The following is a 19,667-nucleotide window of genomic DNA, read 5'->3' on the forward strand; positions in this document are numbered from 1 at the left end:
CTGCTCTGCCCTTTCCTGTAGAGAGCACAAGTCTATTGAAATTGCAGACATTTTTCCTCTTCAAAAACAAAACTTGATGACACCAACTGTCCATAATAAGGATTGTTTAATGTAGGGCTCTGACGTTTTTAGTCATTATGATATCTAGAAGTGGAAATAAGAACATTTTCACTTGACTAAACACACACACACACACACACACACACACACACACACATACACACACAGCAGCTACAAGTTTAAAGGTTCTCCTTTTATCTTTTTATTTGTATTTAATACTGCTAAAAGTGCATTAAACTGTACATTTCCCATCTTTATCACTTGTTTTAACTTTAAAATTAAATTGAAATTGTTTTTTAGCATAAAACATGAAAGCAGGATACTGCTGTTCAAAACCATCAAACAGAAAATAGGCAACCATGTTTTAGAAATAAATAAATCAGTTAACTAAAAAGAATGAACATCTGAAGCTGGCAGTAAAACTAAAAACAATCTGGAAGTGAAACATTGTTCAGCAGATATTTGGCCACCACATCATTCAGAAAACTAAGATCTGAATTTACTGGTTTCTGGTTTTAGCTGATTCAACAAGTTAAGACAGATTATTTGAGACTAGGCTGTCCATTAAAGTTACAAACAATCGTCATGTCTCTGATAAGAAGGGAAAGAATAAAGCCCTCTGGAAAGTGAGAACGCTCCCAACATGTAACAAGGCTGCCACAGAAAGATTCCCTTCACAGGTCAGTGTCCTGTAGAATAAACCAAATCCCACAGCTTCAGAGCCCTACTGTCAAGGTCCTTTCAGGAAGTCCTTGTCTAATTTCTTTTTGGGCAGTTCTTGTTTCAGTTTTTGGTTTTCTTCCTGCAAGTGCTCTGTTTCTTTTACCCTTGGAGAACACATTTTACACTACAGCTGATCTTCATCCTCGTGCTGTAGACTTATCTGCTGTGGTTGGATCTCTGCTGCTGTTTCAGTAGTGACTGATGCTGAAAAACACACATACATACACAAAAAGACAAGTTCATTTTATGTGCAGAAACAAGACAAAGTACTAAAACACCACCAAACTTGGCACAATACACTAGTTAAATAACATTTAATTTACATAATTTGACTTTTAAACAAAGTCATCAAACAGGCACATTTATATTTTCACTTTGTTACTTAGTTGAAATAAATAGATTACATGGCAGTCTTTTCCTGTTTCATATGTTAGGCTATGCCCTCTTTATTTTTGGTAATTCCACGCCGGTGGAAACCCAAATAAAACACGCATTAAGAGGCTCTAGTGTCTGTGTCTCAATCTCGCGGACCAGATCACCTCTACTGCGGCCCGCATAATGACGTGCAGAAATATTTTTAAAAAATATTATTCAAAATATGATTTAATATGAAGGCAATAGGCAGAGTGTTACAGGCACAGCCCTAAAGAATGTAGCCTCATGGGCAGTGTAGTCTGTGCTGCAGGGAGCATAAACTGCCACACCCGTTATGTGTCTGCGTGCGAGGGAGGGAGAAAAAGGTCGGAACGTTTCGGAAAGTACAAGTTGTCACTGACAAGAAACAGATGGGACCATGTAAATATAATAATAACCACTGCAGCCAAACTGACGAGCCCAGTTGTAAGTGAGCTATTAAGACTCGACTGTACACTGTGTTCGTGTTTTCCTCCGAAATAATAAGTTCCGTTGGAGCAGCCTTTCAACGCCTCTTTCTGTGTCTCACTTGCAAAGTTGACACAGACAACAAAGTAGAGCTAGTTTTCGGTGACGAGCCCAACACAGAACCCGACGTATTAGCCAGATGTCCCTTAGGAGCCGCCGACCTGTTTTATATAAGCGCGGAATAGTTTTCTATACGAGATCGCTGCTAAAAGTGCAGCCTTACCTAATGTCCACACCTAATGTCACTCATTTTATTTAAAATCTAGTTGGTATTAGTATGGGGAGTAACCTTCATGAATAGTAATAAATCACACAGCAATAGCACATTGATGTAGTTGTAAAAAGCATGATAATATATTAAGTAATCCAAATACGTTACTCTCATTGAGTAACGTAACAAAATACATTACAAAATACATTTTGGGGCATGTATTGTGTAATCTGTAGTGGAATACATTTTAAAAGTAACCTTTCCAACACTGGTTGCTTCCTGGTAAACCTTTAAGCTGCTAATTCCTGATATTCCTCTTAATAGGCCTACTAATGTTAAAATGTTAAACCCAGAGTCTTTTCCTGAGTTAATAATGACCTGGGTGACCTATTTGTCATGTAGACTAACTGTTTTTGGTAAGTTTTTGTTCTTCTTCACTTTGTTTCTAAAGCACTTTAAAACAAACTAACAGCTGACCAAAGTGTTGTACAAAAAGAATAAAGAAAAAAAAATAAGAGAACAAGAATACAAGGGTCACACAAAAGATAAGAAGTTTAACACAGATGACAACTCACACTGGGTTAAACGCCAAAGAGAAAAGGTGTGTTTTGAGTTTTACGCAGTTTCATGCACTTATATATGATTGTCCTGACAGATCATGTCAATGATCCAGCAGAGCACACTGCTACTAAAATAACAACCACAGTATTTCTTCTCTTTCTTCTTCTGATGCTGCTGCTTCTTCTATTACTTCTTCCCAAATGCAGATGATGTTGGAGTCACCACCACCTATTAGGCTGGAGGTGATCGTACACAACTTCACAATACAATCAGCATGAGGACTTCCCATTGCACAAGAAATCTGCCCCAATTACAAACACCAGCCTAATGTAAATGGACTGATTCTTATATAGTGCCTTTCTACTCTCCCAGAGTACTCAAAGCGCTGTATACAACATGCCTCATTCACCCATTCACACCCACTCAGACAAGCACTTCTAAACACAAATGCAAATTAATCTACATTCACACACATTCACACCCACGATGAACGCATCGGAGGGCAACTTGGGGTTACTGTAGTATCTTGCCCAAGGATATTTGACATGCAGACCTTATAATCAGTAGCTGATCTGCTCTACCACCTGAGCCACAGCCACCCCAAATGTATAATGTCTCTTCATTAGATAATTAAACTTAAAAGCTTTTCCACACACATCACATTTTAAAGACTTACTACTTTTATCAAAGTTACACACGCTCTCTGACATAGTGGGATTTTCTGTGTCTTTTTCTACTTGATCTTGAATCTGTGTTCTTGACTGTCAGCTACAGCAGAGCTGTGAGCGAGGAGCTGCTCCCTGCCTGCTTCTGGTTCACTGTGGTCTCCTTCCTCAGTCAGCAGTCACCATAAAGGTATCAGTTTCCTCCTTCAGTCCCAGCTGCTCCACCTCCTGACTGCACAGTTCCTCTTGTTCCTCTTTAATCTGTGGAGGTTCTGGTTCCTCCTGGTCAAGACTGGAGCTCCTCTCCTGGTTCCAGAGCTGCTGCTCGGGGAGAACCTCCTTCTCCTTACAGACAGGCTGCTGTGGGATGTCTGTCCTGTGCAGCTTTATTTCGGGTTTCCAGGTGATATCCAGCAGTCTGCGCCAACGGTTGATCTCTTCCTCGTACTGGACGATCATTTTTTTCAAACTCCAAGAAAATGTTCAGCAGCAGCAGTTAGTCGCTTGTCGATAAACTCTCTCAGATACTGAACTGGAGGCATTGTTACTGCGACAGCTCACACACAACAACACACGTGGGGCAGTAACAGTAATGGTGCCTTTCCTTTCTTTACTTCCGCCTGTGTCACATGGTGAGGTTCCGGCAATGTGTATTACATTTTATCCATAGACTCAATTTAGATTTTTTCTTTAGCTTAAAACTAAAGAGAGGATTACAGTACTTTCAGAAGTACTGTAATCCCATCATGCATACCCTCTACAATAAAATACCTAAACTTAGCTCCTGTTGACCCTTGTTTCTGTAATTTATCTTGGAAATCTCTCTGGTTCTCCTATGTTCATTACATTCAGACATCACATGCTGCACAGTTTCATTTTCTTGTCATTTCTCTTTTAAGTTTCTCAATAGTTTAATTTAATGGTTAATGGTTGAATTTAAATCATGAGCTATTCTTAGTCTAGAGAGTATGACTACTTTTCTGTTTTTACCAGCTGCCCTGCTCTGCTCCAAAACTCAAATTTTACTAAGTGCCACCCTCACTTCCATCTTGTCCCATTTAACTTTCTCAGCCTCACCGTCTTCTATTTCATTTTCTTCAATGCCAACATGTGCATGTACCCAAATAAACTTTTTTTTATGATGATAGACTCCAAAAGCTTTTATTGTATTTTCTTATTTTGCATCATATTCTTTGAAGCAACAGTTTTTTGGTTCATTTAATTACTTATTAACAGAACTTGAAACTAAAGCCATTCTAACAGCAGATGGCACAACCATACCAGCAGGGGGCAGTGTGACACTGAACTGTGATCTGAAGGGCATTACTAACTTTAAAAGTAACCTCAACTGAGAAGAAATCCATAATTAATGGTGAATAAGAGGGATGTGCATCTCTAAGTAATGCACCTAGAGCAGCAGACGATCACTTCCTGTCCTCTGGAGTTTACTTAAACCAGGATTGCATGACCTCTTTTGAAATGTTAGCAAAGATGGTGCTGTGACGTCTCAGGGTTTCGACAAGTGTTTTCCTGAAAGGCCTGAAATAAGCCTCCGAGCAGCTCAGATGATTCTGCTGAATGATCAAGGACTATTTTTAAATTACTGTAGAGCAGTTTGAAATTGATGTCGGAAATTGTGTGAAGAAAGAAGAGAAAGGGAGTGTTTGTGGTATGAGCAGAAAGAAACAGTGTCATTCTCTCCACTTCTTCATATTTCAAAATAATTAGTTTGTCCTGTGAGACAAATGGATTTGTGTACAATGTTTCAGAGCAATATAACCATCAGCTTTTTTTTGGCATAGAAATAAAAAGCCAATATCTTAAACCTAAGGGTCATGTGGATGAACATTGTTATGCAGTCAGTACAAATTTGTACTGGGCACAAAGTTAGAATTGGTGAGATATGTGTGCGTTGATCTGTTAACCAAACATTTCCAACCATAAAACCACTGCTAGCATCACTAACCCAAAATACTGTTACATTTTTCACATTGATCACTAGTCACAATGATGTTAATCTGCTGTGTGAGCATCACAGAGCGATCTGATTGATACATTATGACTTATGTTTAATGCTTGTGTGTTTACAGATAAACACTTTGTTCTGACTTTCATGAGAAATAAAGTTGCAGATAACCACAGATGACTTTGACAGAAGCACCACACTAAGAGCTATTTATATAGTATGCAGAGCTATGAAGAAGCAGCACTTAAAAACTGTTAACACATTTGCCAATGCACTGGTTAAAGTTTCACCAGTATCGCTCTAGACCAAAACCATTTCCTTTAAAAACAGGATTGATCATGGGCTGCTCTCTTCAGGGGAAGAAACGTTTCCCCTGAAGAGAGCAGCATCCTGTCTGTGCACCTCACTGTTCTTTAATATTTATCTGTCGTTTCTTCATGCATCTCAGTATTTACGTGCAGTACACACAGACAGAGTGGTGACTGTGGTGGAAGCAACTTTATTCACCACAAACATGTCAGCTGCAGCCAGTGCTTGATGATCTCTCTTGTATGACAGAACAAAGCTGCTGCTTTTTTAAATGTTTAAGTCAAGTTCAAACCAATAAACACCCTCACTCTCTGATTCATTATCTCAGTACATGCTGTACTCTATTGTGGACATGCAGGAGTGAATAAAGTTTAGGACAGCAGTTTAAAATATCTGATGACAGGATGTGGTTATGTTCTTTCTGCTGAAATGTTATTATATAGAAACTCTAATCTCTGACCTCCACATCTAGCTCAGATACAGATGTTTGTATCAGTAAATGCAGAGTTTGTAATGTTAATGCAGAGTAAAACTGGCTATTGTTTGATGTAAATATGATTTTATAGTGATTACCTTGAACATTTAGGCTACTTTCTGTAACTGTACCTAACAGTGTTTTTAAAAAATCATCTGAAATATATTTTATTTAACTGTAACTTTAATGTCTAATAGTTGAATTAATAAGTGTGTGATTGCTTTGATCTGTGTACATCAGGCTAGGTTATAACCACTTCTTCTGCTTCTATTTTGATGGTAACCTCCCCCATTCTGTTATTTTTTTCTGTGCTTACTTGTAAAGAAAAAGTTTGACAGATGAGAAGAGGAAACAGAGGCTGTGTACCAGTGATGGCTGCTGGACGACGTTATTGTAGCTTCATGCACAGCATTGTGCTGCTGCTCTGGGTCTGTCTCCACTGTAAGTAAACCTTTTGCTTCCAGATGTTAGTGATGTGTTGTATTTGTTGCCTCATGAACTCTGGTACATGAGTGAGTTCAGAACACAGCAGATAGCTGCAGCTTTGCCATTTCAGAGTATTGTTGTGCTAAAGTATTTATTATTGTTCTAACTGCTGCTAATCAACAATTACCTTTAACAGACATTTTTTGAATTCAACAGCTTCTGACACTTTATTTCATTTTTTAAATTCATTTGCTGTCACATTTATATGAAAATGACAACATTATGAATTCATGCTTGTCCACAGAGAAACACCTAAAAACATTTCATGGAGCCGTAGTGTGTAAACATTTTTGCTATGTTTACATTTTTGTTGTGCCAAGTCAGTCATATCAGAGTTGTCACTTATGTATGATGATGTTCACATTCTGTAAAGAGATTTGTTTTGTTTTGTTTTTTCTGATTTTGTTGTTTTTACTTTAACTATCACACGTTCACGATAAGGTTTCAGGCAATTTGGACTTGTTTCTCTCACCAGTTCACTCACATGTTGAACTTTAAACTTTCATAGATATCATACTCAGTTGTTTGTATGTTTTTCAGATGTGGAGGCTTCCAGTGGAAAACACGTCATTCACAAAAAAGTTGGAGAGACTGTGGAGCTTTCATCAGGCTTACCAACTGAAGGTGTGACTGCAGCAACGTGGAGATATGGACGAATAACAGTTGCAGAGAAAGATGAGGGTGTTTCTAAAAACTCTCCATTTAAGGACAGATCAGAGCTGAACCCTGAAGACTTTACTTTAACAGTGAGAAAACTGACTCTTCAAGATTCTGGTGATTTCATTTTTGTCTCAGAGGTGAATGATGAGCAAAGGCCTTCAGTCACCATCACTCTGCAAGTTCATGGTAAGAGACTTTTTTTTTCCTTTTTTTTTTTTAAACAAAGTCCTTGATTACTGTTAATAAAAAGTCTCCTTGTGAGCTCATGAGTTTTTCTTTCTTCTTTGAAAAATGAGAAGTAAACTTAAAAGCAGCTTTACTGCTGAGAATAAACTTGGCATGAGGCAGGAGCTGACAAACAGGAACTTACACTGTCTGACTCTAAAATAAAACCGGAAGAAAAAGAAAGACCAACTTGACACAAAGACAGAAAGGCAAACAAACTTGGAAAGAGGACACAGAGATATCAGACAGGCATTATAAATATAACAAAACCAAGATACCTGGACTCACCTAGAATTTAACCAGAGAAGGAAAACTGTTATTATTTTTATTTTAGGGTCTTTACGCTACAATTTTAAGCACATTGGGGTACTGTTGTTGTTATTTGACGCTTTATAAACAAAATTGAATTTAATATGCAGACTGCTGGAGGATATAACATGACACAGGAAAAATAGGAATCACACAAGTAGACTCTAACCCTGGGTCCAACCCAGCGAGCATGACAACATGACACAGTGGTAAACAGTATTTGTATGTATCGTAGTTACTTCATTCACATCATTGTGCTGCTGCTCTGGGTCTGCCTCCGTTGTAAGTCCACATGTTTGCGACGTGTTGCATTTGTTTGCCTCACTGACTCTGAGGTCAGGAGTGCTTCTCATATTAAGAAAGGGACATGTCAAGAGGCTTTGCAGTGTATTTTTCTTGTGGGTTCTCAAATGTGGTATTACTAAAGGTAGTGGTGGCTTTAAAGTCATAAAAATATGTAAATTCTAAAACTGGAACATCTACATTAAAGAAAAAAATAAACATGTTAAAGATTATATATTGTAAGAGCATTAGTTTTTCTGATTAAAATAAGTCTCATGTTCACTGTCCTAACTGTTCGTTGCAAATGTGTCCTCCCTAGTCGAGTATTTATAACTACATGAACAGTGGGCCTGTTATATCTTGTGGCTCCAAAATTGCAGTGTTGTTTGCATCATTGCTGCCCTGCGTGAGCAGATTTTTGATTTTCTGCTTTTTTTTTTAAAATTTATTTATCACATTTTAGGCTAAATGTGACCAACAGACACAGCAATAAACAGTACTTGTCTGGATTTAATGAAGTTTGTTCTTGCTGATTGAACTATCCATCAATCCATCTTCTTCCAATTATCTGGGGCCAGGCCGCAAGGGCAGCAGCCTAAGCAGAGAAACCCAGACCTCCCTCTATCCAGCCACCTCCTCCAGCTTGTCCAGGGGAACACCAACGCGTTCCCAGGCCAGTTGGCCTGGGTCTGCCTGGGTCTGTCCCACCAGGGCCTTCTCCTGGTGGGACATGCCCAGAACACCTCACCCAGGAGGCATTCTTGTCAGATAACCATAACCAACCTCAACTGGCTCCTTTCGCTGTGGAGGAGCAGCAACTCTACTCTGAGTCCCTTCTGGTTGGCCGAACGTCTCACCCTATCTCTAAGGGAGAGGCCAGCCACCCTTCGAAGGAAGCTCATTTCTGCTGCTTGCATCCGTGATCTCATCCTTTAGGACACTACCCACAGCTCGTGACCATAGGTGAGGGTAGGGGCGTAGATCGACCAGTAAACTGAGCGCTTTTACACTCAGCAGACTCTGCTTCCTCTAGGGAAGACTTGCCAGATGGATTAAGGAGGTCCTTAAGTATTCCTTCCACCACCAGAAAATGTTCTCAGTTGAAGTCAGCAGTGCTGATCGACAGGCCAAGTGGAACACTATACACAGTGCAGGTAGAGCACTGCTTCAGCCACTGCTAAACCGCGTTCCACTTGGCCCGTCAGTACCTATAAGCTGCCCCACAGGCTAATCAAGCCAAGGACTCCTTCAGCTTGGTGGCTCCCTTCACCTCTGGTGTCACCTCTGGTGTCACCTCTGGTTGGTTACCACCAGGACAGGCACCAACCACCTTGTGGACTGGAACCTCTGCTAGGCATTTCCAGCACACCCTCACTATATGTTTAGGTGCCCCAGGTCTGTCCAGTGTTCTTCCCCGCCACCTGATCCAAATCACTACCAGGTAGTGATCAGTTGACAGCTCAGCCCCTCTCTTTACCCAAGTGTCTAGAACATATGGCTGCAGGTCTGGTGATACGATTACAAAGTCGATCATTGACCTGCGTCCTAGATCGTCCTGGCGCCACGTGCACTTATGGAAACTCTTATGTTCAAACATAGCTTTGTCCAAACTGTGGTTTGCACAGAAGTCCAACAACAAAACATCACTCGGTTTCAGATTGGACTAACTTTATATAATACACAGTATAATACATTTGTAGAACTCTGCACAGACATATATGTGATGTAAAATGTGACGTGACACACTTTCTCTCTCCTTTTGACTTCTCATTAGAGCCCATAACTAAGCAGCCTGTCATAAAAATCAATTCTACCTGGGAGGCTTGTAATGAATCATGTAAAGTTCTGCTGGAGTGCAGCACAACTGGTGATGTCAGCTACAAGTGGACTGTAGGAAAACAAACACTAACTGGTCCCAGGCAACAATACATCATCAGGGAGCAGGATGGAGAGACCAATGTCACCTGCACAGTTTCCAATCATGTCAGTGAGAAGTCTGCATTTCAAACAGTGAAGTGCAGCAAAGATCATTCACTCAGAAAAGAAACAGGTATGTGGAGAGTGAGGTTGTGAATACAATATAACTGTTCTGTTTTAATAATTTATTAAAATAATTAAATATTTTTTTTAATTTTTGTTTGTGATTTCAGAGTGCAGCTCTTCTTCTCTTGTGATGTTCATTGCTGGGCTGTTTACTGGAATATTGATCACTCTACTGTTGCTCTTTCTGCTTTACTGCATAAAGCGTAAGATTTTTTGTTGCTACTATTAAAAATGGTCTCTTAATCTCGTAATCCCATAATACTTTTTTCTTACTTTTTTTTCAGGTCTATGTCACAAAAGGTCAGTGTCATGGTCCTGGGTGTGGGGACGAAATTTTTTCTGTTTTTTTCATACTCTTTGATTTGTGTTTTTTCATGTTTTCGTTTTCTGTATTTCTACCTCCCTTAGTTATTTTTAGTATTTTGTGATTTCTAGTCTTTAGATTTTGTTACTGTGCCTCTCTTGTTTTCTATGTGTCACATCGACCCAGTTATGTTCTTATGTCTGTTCACGTCTCAGGCTTTGTCTCATGTTTCCTGTTTTATTTTGATTGTTCCTCAGTAGGAACAGAAAAAGTGTAAACTTCATCCTACTCCTTTTCGAGCACACACATCGTGTAGACATAGAGATATTGATTAAACCTATTGGTTTTAAAGTTTTTTTCTTCTTTTCTCTTGTTGTTTCAGTTATATTTGCATGCTCGAAATAAAAAATTCAGTTGTTTTTCCCTTAGTTTATTCAGTTTTGCTTCCTACCCGTTTCTTTGTTTCTGATTAGTATGAGCTCTGTTCCCTCCTGTTTCCAAGCCCCCCATTATTCTTGTGTATTTAGTCCCTTTTTTTTTCTTTCTGCTTACCTCTCTCATGTTTCCCAAGTCCCAGGTTTTACCAGGTCTCAAGTTCCTCATTCTCAGTTCCAGGTTTCGTGTTTCAGGTTTCTGTGTAGTTTTTCTATGCCTCTTGTGTTTTTATGTTTAACCTTCCACAGTAAGAATGTAACAGAATTCAACTTTATTGTCATTGCACATCACAAGTACAAGCCAACGAAATGCAGTTTGCATCCATCCAGAAAGTGCTTTAGCAATAATATAGATATATAGATATATCTATATATCTATACGGTATATTATATAGATATATATTATTATAAGTATGAGGGTACAAAATACGGGTCTATTATGGGTATGCTGCAATGTACACAGTATGAGGGTATGTTATGAATATGCTATAACTATAAGTGTGTACAGGCTGTGAACAGGATATAAATATGAAAACTACACCGAAATATGAAATATAAAGCTATACAGAAATATGAGCTATGCAAGTTATAAACGGTTGTAAACAGTTGTAGAATTATAATTATTCTATTGTACAGAATGATTGTCTATACAGCATTTACAGTAGTGGTGGTTCAGTCCATGTTATTTTTGTGTGTATTAGGGTATAGTCAAAGGAGCTTGCAAAGAAAAGCGTCTGGACTTCTTTAAGTTACTTGAAGACGTTTCACCTCTCATCCGAGAAGCTTCTTCAGTTCTAAGGTCAAATGGTGGAGAGTCCCAGATATAAACCTAGTGGGAGTAACCCCCCCACAGAGGGACAAAAGGACCCCCTGATGATCCTCTAATCGCCTGAGCCAAGGTGTGAAACTGGGTGTGGGTCCCAATCAGCCAGGGTTTCGGGTGTGTTCATTGTGAAACCTGGCCCCACCTTATCATGCGAATTCCTGAGATCAGATGGCCCAGGATGTGAGTGGGCGTTAAGGCGTCTGGGAAGGGATCTCAAAACTGGATTATAGATGGCAGAGAGTTGGTGTCGTAAACCCCCGCCTCTGTTCAAAGATGGTCGCTCACAGTGGACATAGATGGCTTCTTTCACTCCTCTTTCAAACCATCTGTCCTCTCTGTCCAAAATGTGAACATTGGTATTCTCGAAAGAGTGTCCTTTATCCTTAAGATGCAGATGGACTGCTGAGTCTTGTCCTGTGGAGGTGGCTCTTCTGTGTTGTGCCATGCGCTTGTGAAGTGGCTGTTTGGTCTCTCCAATGTAGAGGTCTGGGCATTCCTCGCTGCACTGTACAGCATACACCACATTGTTAAGTCTGTGTTTTGGCGTTTTGTCTTTCGGGTGAACCAGTTTTTGTCTGAGCGTGTTGCTGGGTCTGAAATGCACCGGGATGTCATGCTTGGAGAGAACTCTCCTGAGTTTTTCTGATACACCGGCTACATAGGGGATGACAATGTTGTTGCGTCTGTCCTTCTTATCCTCCCTCGCTGGTGTCTGATCTTCTTTTCTGTGCCTCTTTGCTGACTTTAAGAACGCCCATTTAGGATAGCCGCACGTTTTGAGTGCTTCCTTTACATGTGTGTGTTTCTTCTTTTTTCCTTCAGGCTTAGAGGGAACATGTTCTGCCCGGTGGTGTAGGGTCCTAATTACTCCAAGTTTGTGTTCCAGAGGGTGATGGGAGTCAAAGAGGAGGTACTGGTCCGTGTGTGTGGGCTTCCGGTAAACTTCAATGTTGAGTTTGCCGTTCTCTTCAATGTGCACAGCGCAGTCCAGGAAAGGCAAACAGTCGTCCTTTGTGTCTTCCCTGGTGAACTTGATGTTTTTATCCACAGCGTTAATGTGCGCAGTGAAGGATTCCACTTCTTGTGTCTTGATTTTGACCCAGGTGTCGTCTACATATCTGTACCAGTGGCTGGGTACTCTACCTTTGAAAGAGCCAAGAGCCTTCCTTTCCACTTCCTCCATGTAAAGGTTGGCTACAATAGGTGACACGGGGGAGCCCATGGCACAGACATGTTTTTGTCTGTAAAAGCCTTCATTGTATTTGAAATATGTAGTGGTGAGGCAGAGGTCTAACAGTGTGCAAATCTGATCGGGTGTGAAGTTGGTCCTGTCCTCCAAGGAGCTGTCTTCTTGTAGTCGTTTTCTGACAGTCTCCACGGCCTCCGTGGTGGGTATGCAAGTGAAAAGAGAGAGACTACATCAAAGGACACCATGATTTCATCTGGATCCAGGGTAAGTTTCTGGACCTTGTCGGTGAAGTCGGTGGAGTTCTTGATGTGGTGTGGGGTGTTCCCCACGAGAGGAGCAAGGATGCTAGCAAGGTGTTTAGCAATGTTGTAAGTGGCTGAGTTTATGCTACTGACTATGGGTCTGAGTGGGACAGCTTCCTTGTGGATTTTAGGAAGTCCGTAGATGCAGGGTATGGCATCCCCTGGGTAAAGGCGGTGATATGTAAGGCGGTCAATAATTTTGTCCTTTTCAAAGTCTTGAAGGCAAGCTATAACTTTCTTTTTGTAGCTGCTTGTGGGGTCTCTCTTTAAGGCTTCGTAGGTATTGTTGTCACTGAGGAGAGTAGTGATCTTTGTACGGTAATCTGTAGTGTTTAGGACCACGGTGCATCTTCCCTTATCAGCTGGTAAAACAGTGATGTTGTGGTCTTTGCTCAGGGAAGCGACGGCCTTCTTTTCCTGTATTGTGAGGTTGGATGGAGGGACTTTGGCACTGGAGAGCGTGGCTGAGACTTTCATCCTGATTTGCTCTGCTTCCATCTGTGATAATTTATTAATTTTATTTATTTTATCCACCATTTGACCTTAGAACTGAAGAAGCTTCTCGGATGAGAGGTGAAACGTCTTCAAGTAACTTAAAGAAGTCCAGACGCTTTTCTTTGCAAGCTCCTTTGACTACGATGACCTGGATGACTGAGAACCTTCACAGACGTATTAGGGTATAGTTTTCCATTTGTTTGTTTTTGTCCATTGTGTGTGTGTGTAGGTGGTTGTGGGTGTGTGTATGTTCAGTCCATGAGTTTAATGTGGGTCAGATGTCAGAAGGCAGAGTTCAGGAGTCTGACAGCTGTGGGGAAGAAGCTGTTCCGGTACCTGGTGGTCTTAGTCTGGAGGCTCCTGTAACGCCTCCCAGAGGGCAGGAGGATGAAGAGTCCATGTGCTGGGTGACTGGGGTCTTTGATGATTTTCCCAGCCCTTTTCAGACACCGCTTCCTATAGTTGTCATTTATGGCAGGAAGTGGTGCTCCGGCGATGCGCTGGGCAGTTTTCACGACCCTCTGCAACGCCTTCCGGTCCGAGGCAGAGCAGTTCCCGTACCAGACTGTTATACAGTTGGTCAGGATGCTCTCAATGGTGCAGCGATAGAAGTGCACCAGGATGTCTGAGGACAGGTGGTTCTTCCTCAGAGTCCTTAGGAAAATAAGGCGCAGGTAAGCCTTCTTGACCAGCTTGGAGCAGTTGGTCGTCCAGGTGAGATCCTTGGAGATGTGGACTCCCAGGAACTTGAAGCTGCTCACACGCTCCACAGCCGTCCCTTTAATGTGGATGGGTGGATGTGGGTCAGCATTCCTCCTGTAGTCCACTATAAGCTCCTTGGTCTTCTCAGTGTTGAGCAGCAGGTTGTTTGTTTCACACCACTCAGCCAGACGATCCACCTCCTCCCTGTAGGCGGCCTCATCGTTGTCATTGATGAGGCCAATCACCGTGGTGTCATCTGCAAACTTAATGATGGTGTTGGAACCATCGGCAGGTCTGCAGTCATGGGTGGAGAGGGAGTAGAGGGAAGGGCTCATCACACAGCCTTGTGGTACACCGGTGTTCATTGTGATTGTAGATGAGCAGTGGTTATCCAGCCAGACATATTGGGGGCGGTTGGTCAGGAAGTCCAGTAACCATTCACATGAGGGAACTGATGCCCAGGTCTGTCAGTGTCCTGATGAGTTGTGAGGCGAGGATTGTATTGAACGCTGAACTGAAACAGTTTAGGTTTCCATTAGTTTATCGCATTCTCCCATCAGCTTTTCTTTGCTTTCTCTCAACATTCCTCTCCATCTCTGTTGTCTGCATTTGGGTCCACACTCTCTCCAATCCACGCCATCTGCCACAGCAGACGTGACAGTTGTTGAAACTCATCAACAGCAGTAATATAATAAATACTTTTGTTCTACTAATAATAAAATATTTTACTTATTTCAGGCTCACACAGTCTGAAACAATCAACCAGGAAGAAAATCAACAACATGTGTACTCGGCTCTTTCCCACGGTCAGGTCTAACACTGTTTACGTGCTCTGATCGGTCACATTAAACTCTTAAAGAATGATTAAACGTTAGATCATTTAATGTTGTTAACTGTTATTAACTTGCAGGTGATCGTTGTGTTTATGAGACAGTTAGAGGATCTGAAGATGCTGGACCAGGTAAAGTATGACAATGAAAGTAATAAATGAAAACTCTGAGATTTCATGCAATTCAGTAGTGACATTCTTAAACTATTCTCGCTGTATTTCAGCTGGATCACAAATACAGTGCATCAAATCAGACTAGACGAGCTGCAACATTTAAGATGTCCAAGAACATGTTCTGAAATTTATTTTTTCAGGATTGTAAATGCCTATATTATGTTTGGCAAGTCATTTATGAATAAGAAATGTATTATCTGATCTCTGCTTTTGTCTAAGTTGGAAATGTTTAATAAACCTGTCTGATGAGATTCCAGTCTTTGTTTTAGTTCTCAGTGCACGCTTCTACACAAATGCTGATGGTGAGAAACTGATTTGGTTTTTTTTTTCTACTGTGGTGTGCATTATTTCCACCACCCCCTCTCTACCCAGATTGAAGATTAACTGTGCTGTTAATATTTATGGACATTTACATAATTTCATAATTTTTTTTGCAAACAACATTCCTTCCTCTAGTCCTACCGATTAGGACTAGACTAGTAAGACTAGAGGAAGGAATGTTGTTTGCAAAAAGTTTTGTGTGAAGAACTCAAAGTGCACTACCACTGACCACATTGCACCTTATATTGCATGTGCTCCTTTATTACATATATAACTTGTATATAACTTGTACATATCTGTGTAGATACTTATGTTGTTACATACATTCCCTGTGTAGATACCTCTCAAACTTTAAGTCTTTTTTTCTCTTATTCTAAAGGAATTTTAATGTAAAAATCTACATGCTGCTAACAGAAAGATGACAAACTGTGTTTCATTATTCTTGTAACACTGACAATAAAGATCTGTTCTATTCGAATCTATTATTTACCCTTGATAAAATACTATATAGATATTAATAGGTAATAGTTAATACATATTTCCTATATTTATTTTTATATAATACAGTACAGTGCAGAGGTCTTCAGTAACACTTCATATATTTATATTTTGGTTCAGAGGAGCCAGACTTCAAGGGAGCCAGGGTCAAACAGACTGAAATTTAAGAAGACAAATAGAAAAATAAAAAAAAACAGAAAAGTGCAACAGAAGCATATGAAACACAATGGAAATTCAATAAAACACAGAAGTTGAATAAAACATAATAGACATAAAAAAAAATGGAATTGTTTCTGAGGACACAATAATGTGTCGGATCAGCTGCGGAAGTGTGTTGTTTTAATCAGATGATTCATATAATACTGTAGATACATTTTTGCTATTAGTCATGTACTGTTAGTTTGTCACTTCTGCAGCTAGTTTGCTGAGCTATGAGGAAGCAGCAGTTAGACAATGTTAACACATCAGTTTAAACAGACAAAGTGCAGTGGTAGAACTGAGTTCATTCACAACAAACATGTCAGCAGCATCCAGTGTCTGATTATTCCTCTTGCATGACGGTGCAAAGTTGTAACAATATGTAATGTTGGCAGACAAATAAGAATACATTTTTTGTTTTGTTTTTTTCACAAACAGGAGTTCCTACATATTATATACAAATAGTCCTAATTTTATTTTTAAAACAATAACTTCAGCAATATCATGTCATTTCTGTTCTGAGCACGCTGCATAGAAATAATGTTGTTTGTTTGTCGTTTACTTCCTTGTATACCAAGTCCCCACCCAAGCCACAAAGTCTGGTTAAGCTTTGTGCTATTAAAAGCCTTATCATGCAAGCAAGATCAGAAACACTGCAGACATAACAAGAAAATATGCATTGCTTTCCTTTACATATTGAGAATGAGAAAGCAATGCTTAGCGGGGCTTTTTAAATGTTTACTGATGTCAGGCGTTGTGTGGAGGCGAGGAGGAAGGAACCCAAACGCAGGACTCGCAGGTAGGTGAAGACTGGTGACGGTTTATTATAAGGAGTGGATGAACAGAACAGAGGTAGACAATGGCTGGCTGGCTGGACGACTGAATGGCTGGCTGACTTAACTGAACTGAACGACATCATCAATGACACGACAGTGAATGGGTAGAAACAGAGGGCTTAAATACACAGACTGGTGATAATGAGAGACCGGTGAGTACACAGCTGAACATAATGAACTAATGGGAAGAGGACTGAACATAACGCACACAGACCAAGGCTAACACAATAAAACAGGAAGTGGAACAGGCAGTAGATAAACAGTGAACAAGAACTGAAAATACTGGGTCACCGACCCAGGAACCCTGACAGTACCCCCCCGACCAAGGCCGGCACCCGACGGCCAAAAGAGAAAAAAAAAAAAAAAAAAAAACCAGAACAGGGCGGGCGGAGGGGGCCCAGGACGGAGGGACGGAGTCCACACAGAGACAGTTCAGGGGGCCGGCCGTGCGGAAGGCAACGGCGGCCACTCAGGCGAAGACGGTCCGGGGGCCGGCCGTGCGGAAGGCAACGGCGGCCACCCAGACGAAGACGGTCCGGGGGCCGGCCGTGGGAGGCAACGGCGGCCACCCAGGACGAAGACGGTCCGGGGGCCGGCCGTGCGGAAGGCAACGGCGGCCACCCAGGCGAGGACGGTCCGGTGGCCGACCACGCCGGCGACGAGGAGAAGGCGGCCGAGGAGCAGCTGCAGGAGGCGGCACGGGAGCCGGCGGAGACTGAGGAGCAGCTGTAGGACCAGGCGAAGCAGAGGCCGAGTCTGAGGCCGGACCAGGCGAAGCAGAGGCAGAGTCTGAGGCCGGACCAGGCGAAGCAGAGGCAGAGTCTGAGGCCGGACCAGGCGAAGCAGAGGCAGAGTCTGAGGCCGGACCAGGCGAAGCAGAGGCAGAGGCAGAGTCTGAGGCCGGACCAGGCGAAGCAGAGGCAGAGTCTGGTGGTGGCCGGACGGGCTCCTCGGGCCCTCCAGCTGACGAGGAAGGTTGCCGGACGGGCTCCTCGGGCCCTCCAGCTGACGAGGCATGAGGCTGGTGCGGTTCCCCTGAACCCCAGCTGACGGAGAAGGTTGCCGACGGGCTCCTCGGGCCCTCCAGCTGACGAGGCATGAGGCTGGTGCGGTTCCCCTGAACCCCCAGCTGACGGAGAAGGTTGCCGGACGGGCTCCTCGGGCCCTCCAGCTGACGAGGCATGAGGCTGGTGCGGTTCTCCTGAACCCCCAGCTGACGGAGAAGGTTGCCGGACGGGCTCCTCGGGCCCTCCAGCGAAAACGGTCTCAGAACCAGTGGGCACTGGAGCCCCTGGCACACACAGGACAGGGCCAGCGGGTGCGGAAACCCCTGGCTGAGGAGCGGCCGGGCCAGCGGGTGCGGAAACCCCTGGCTGAGGAGCGGCCGGGCCAGCGGGTGCGGAAACCCCTGGCTGAGGAGCGGCCGGGCCAGCGGGTGCGGAAACCCCTGGCTGAGGAGCGGCCGGGCCAGCGGGTGCGGAAACCCCTGGCTGAGGAGCGGCCGGGCCAGCGGGTGCGGAAACCCCTGGCTGAGCAGCAGGGTAGCTCACAGCAGGCTCTGGGTACTGAACAGGTTGGTGGACGGGCGACTGGACTGACTGGACAGGAGGAGACTGGACTACGGGAGACTGGACAGGAGGCGACTGGGCTACGGGTGACTGGACAGGAGGCGACTGAGCTACGGGAGACTGGACAGGAGGCGACTGAGCTACGGGAGACTGGACAGCAGGCGACTGAGCTACGGGAGACTGGACAGCAGGCGACTGAGCTACGGGAGACTGGACAGCAGGCGAGGGAACTGACAGGAGTGGAAGCTGAACAGCAGGCGAGGGAACTGACAGGAGTGGAAGCTGAACAGCAGGCGAGGGAACTGACAGGAGTGGAAGCTGAACAGCAGGCGAGGGAACTGACAGGAGTGGAAGCTGAACAGCAGGTGAGGGAACTGACAGGAGTGGAAGCTGAACAGCAGGTGAGGCTGACGACGGAGCTGAGGTTGGTGTGGCTAATGGCTGGGCTACAGACTGGGCTAATGAGGGAGATAAAGCTACAGCCTGAGCTAGTAAGGCCGGTGCCTGAGCAGGGGACACTTCAGCTAATCTAACCAGGGATAGAGCTAGTGCGTGAAAGGCTGGATCAGGTGGTGGATGAAGCGGTGGACTGATTAGCTCTTCCGTGCCTCCAGAGCGTGAGGGCACTGGCTGGAGAGCCTCAGCTGAGTCTCTAGGGGGGGTCAGGCTGGATCCTGGCCGTCCTCAGCCTAGGTGCTGGGACAGGCACGAGAGGTGGCTGGACACCAGTCACCCCCACTCGAGAAACCGAAGCGGGTGTGGCAGTAGACTGGGTCGCAGCTGCCCTACCCCTGGGAGCTGGCACTGGTGTGGGGGTAGACTGACTGACGGGAGTGGAGATAATGACTGGGTGTGTGATGTTAGCAGGTTTATTGGGGATTGTTCTGGTTTTCCTGCCACCACTATTTACAGTCTTTGGGAGAGCAGAGCAGAACAAATCTTCCCAGTCCACAGAATCCTCCAGGAGGGAAACATCTCACGAATCAGAGATGGGGTTATTGTGCGTTTTGAGTGAATAATCAGATGGTGAGTGCGAAAAACAGTCACTGGAGCTCACCATCGGGAGTGGCTGAAAGTAGTCCGTTCTACGGCGGCGTGTGCGCCGATTTCTCCGGGAGGAGGAAGCGGGCGGGG

General features: G+C 43.3%; 1 protein-coding gene across 1 annotated transcript; it reads left to right on the plus strand.

The window, feature by feature from the left end:
- The first annotated feature begins 3,656 nt into the window (after positions 1 to 3,656).
- On the plus strand, positions 3,657 to 15,363 carry LOC120739381. The gene is made up of 8 exons (XM_040041141.1): positions 3,657 to 6,293; positions 6,879 to 7,184; positions 9,589 to 9,864; positions 9,965 to 10,060; positions 10,142 to 10,157; positions 14,848 to 14,915; positions 15,020 to 15,070; positions 15,163 to 15,363. The coding sequence occupies exons 1-8, from the start codon at positions 6,191 to 6,193 to the stop codon at positions 15,195 to 15,197; spliced, it is 951 nt and encodes a 316-aa protein (XP_039897075.1). The 5' UTR covers positions 3,657 to 6,190; the 3' UTR covers positions 15,198 to 15,363.
- Positions 15,364 to 19,667: the final 4,304 nt, after the last annotated feature.

Source organism: Simochromis diagramma, unplaced genomic scaffold (genome assembly GCF_900408965.1).
Source record: "Simochromis diagramma unplaced genomic scaffold, fSimDia1.1 OVJJ01000370.1, whole genome shotgun sequence".
NCBI classification, from domain to species: Eukaryota; Metazoa; Chordata; class Actinopteri; order Cichliformes; family Cichlidae; genus Simochromis; species Simochromis diagramma.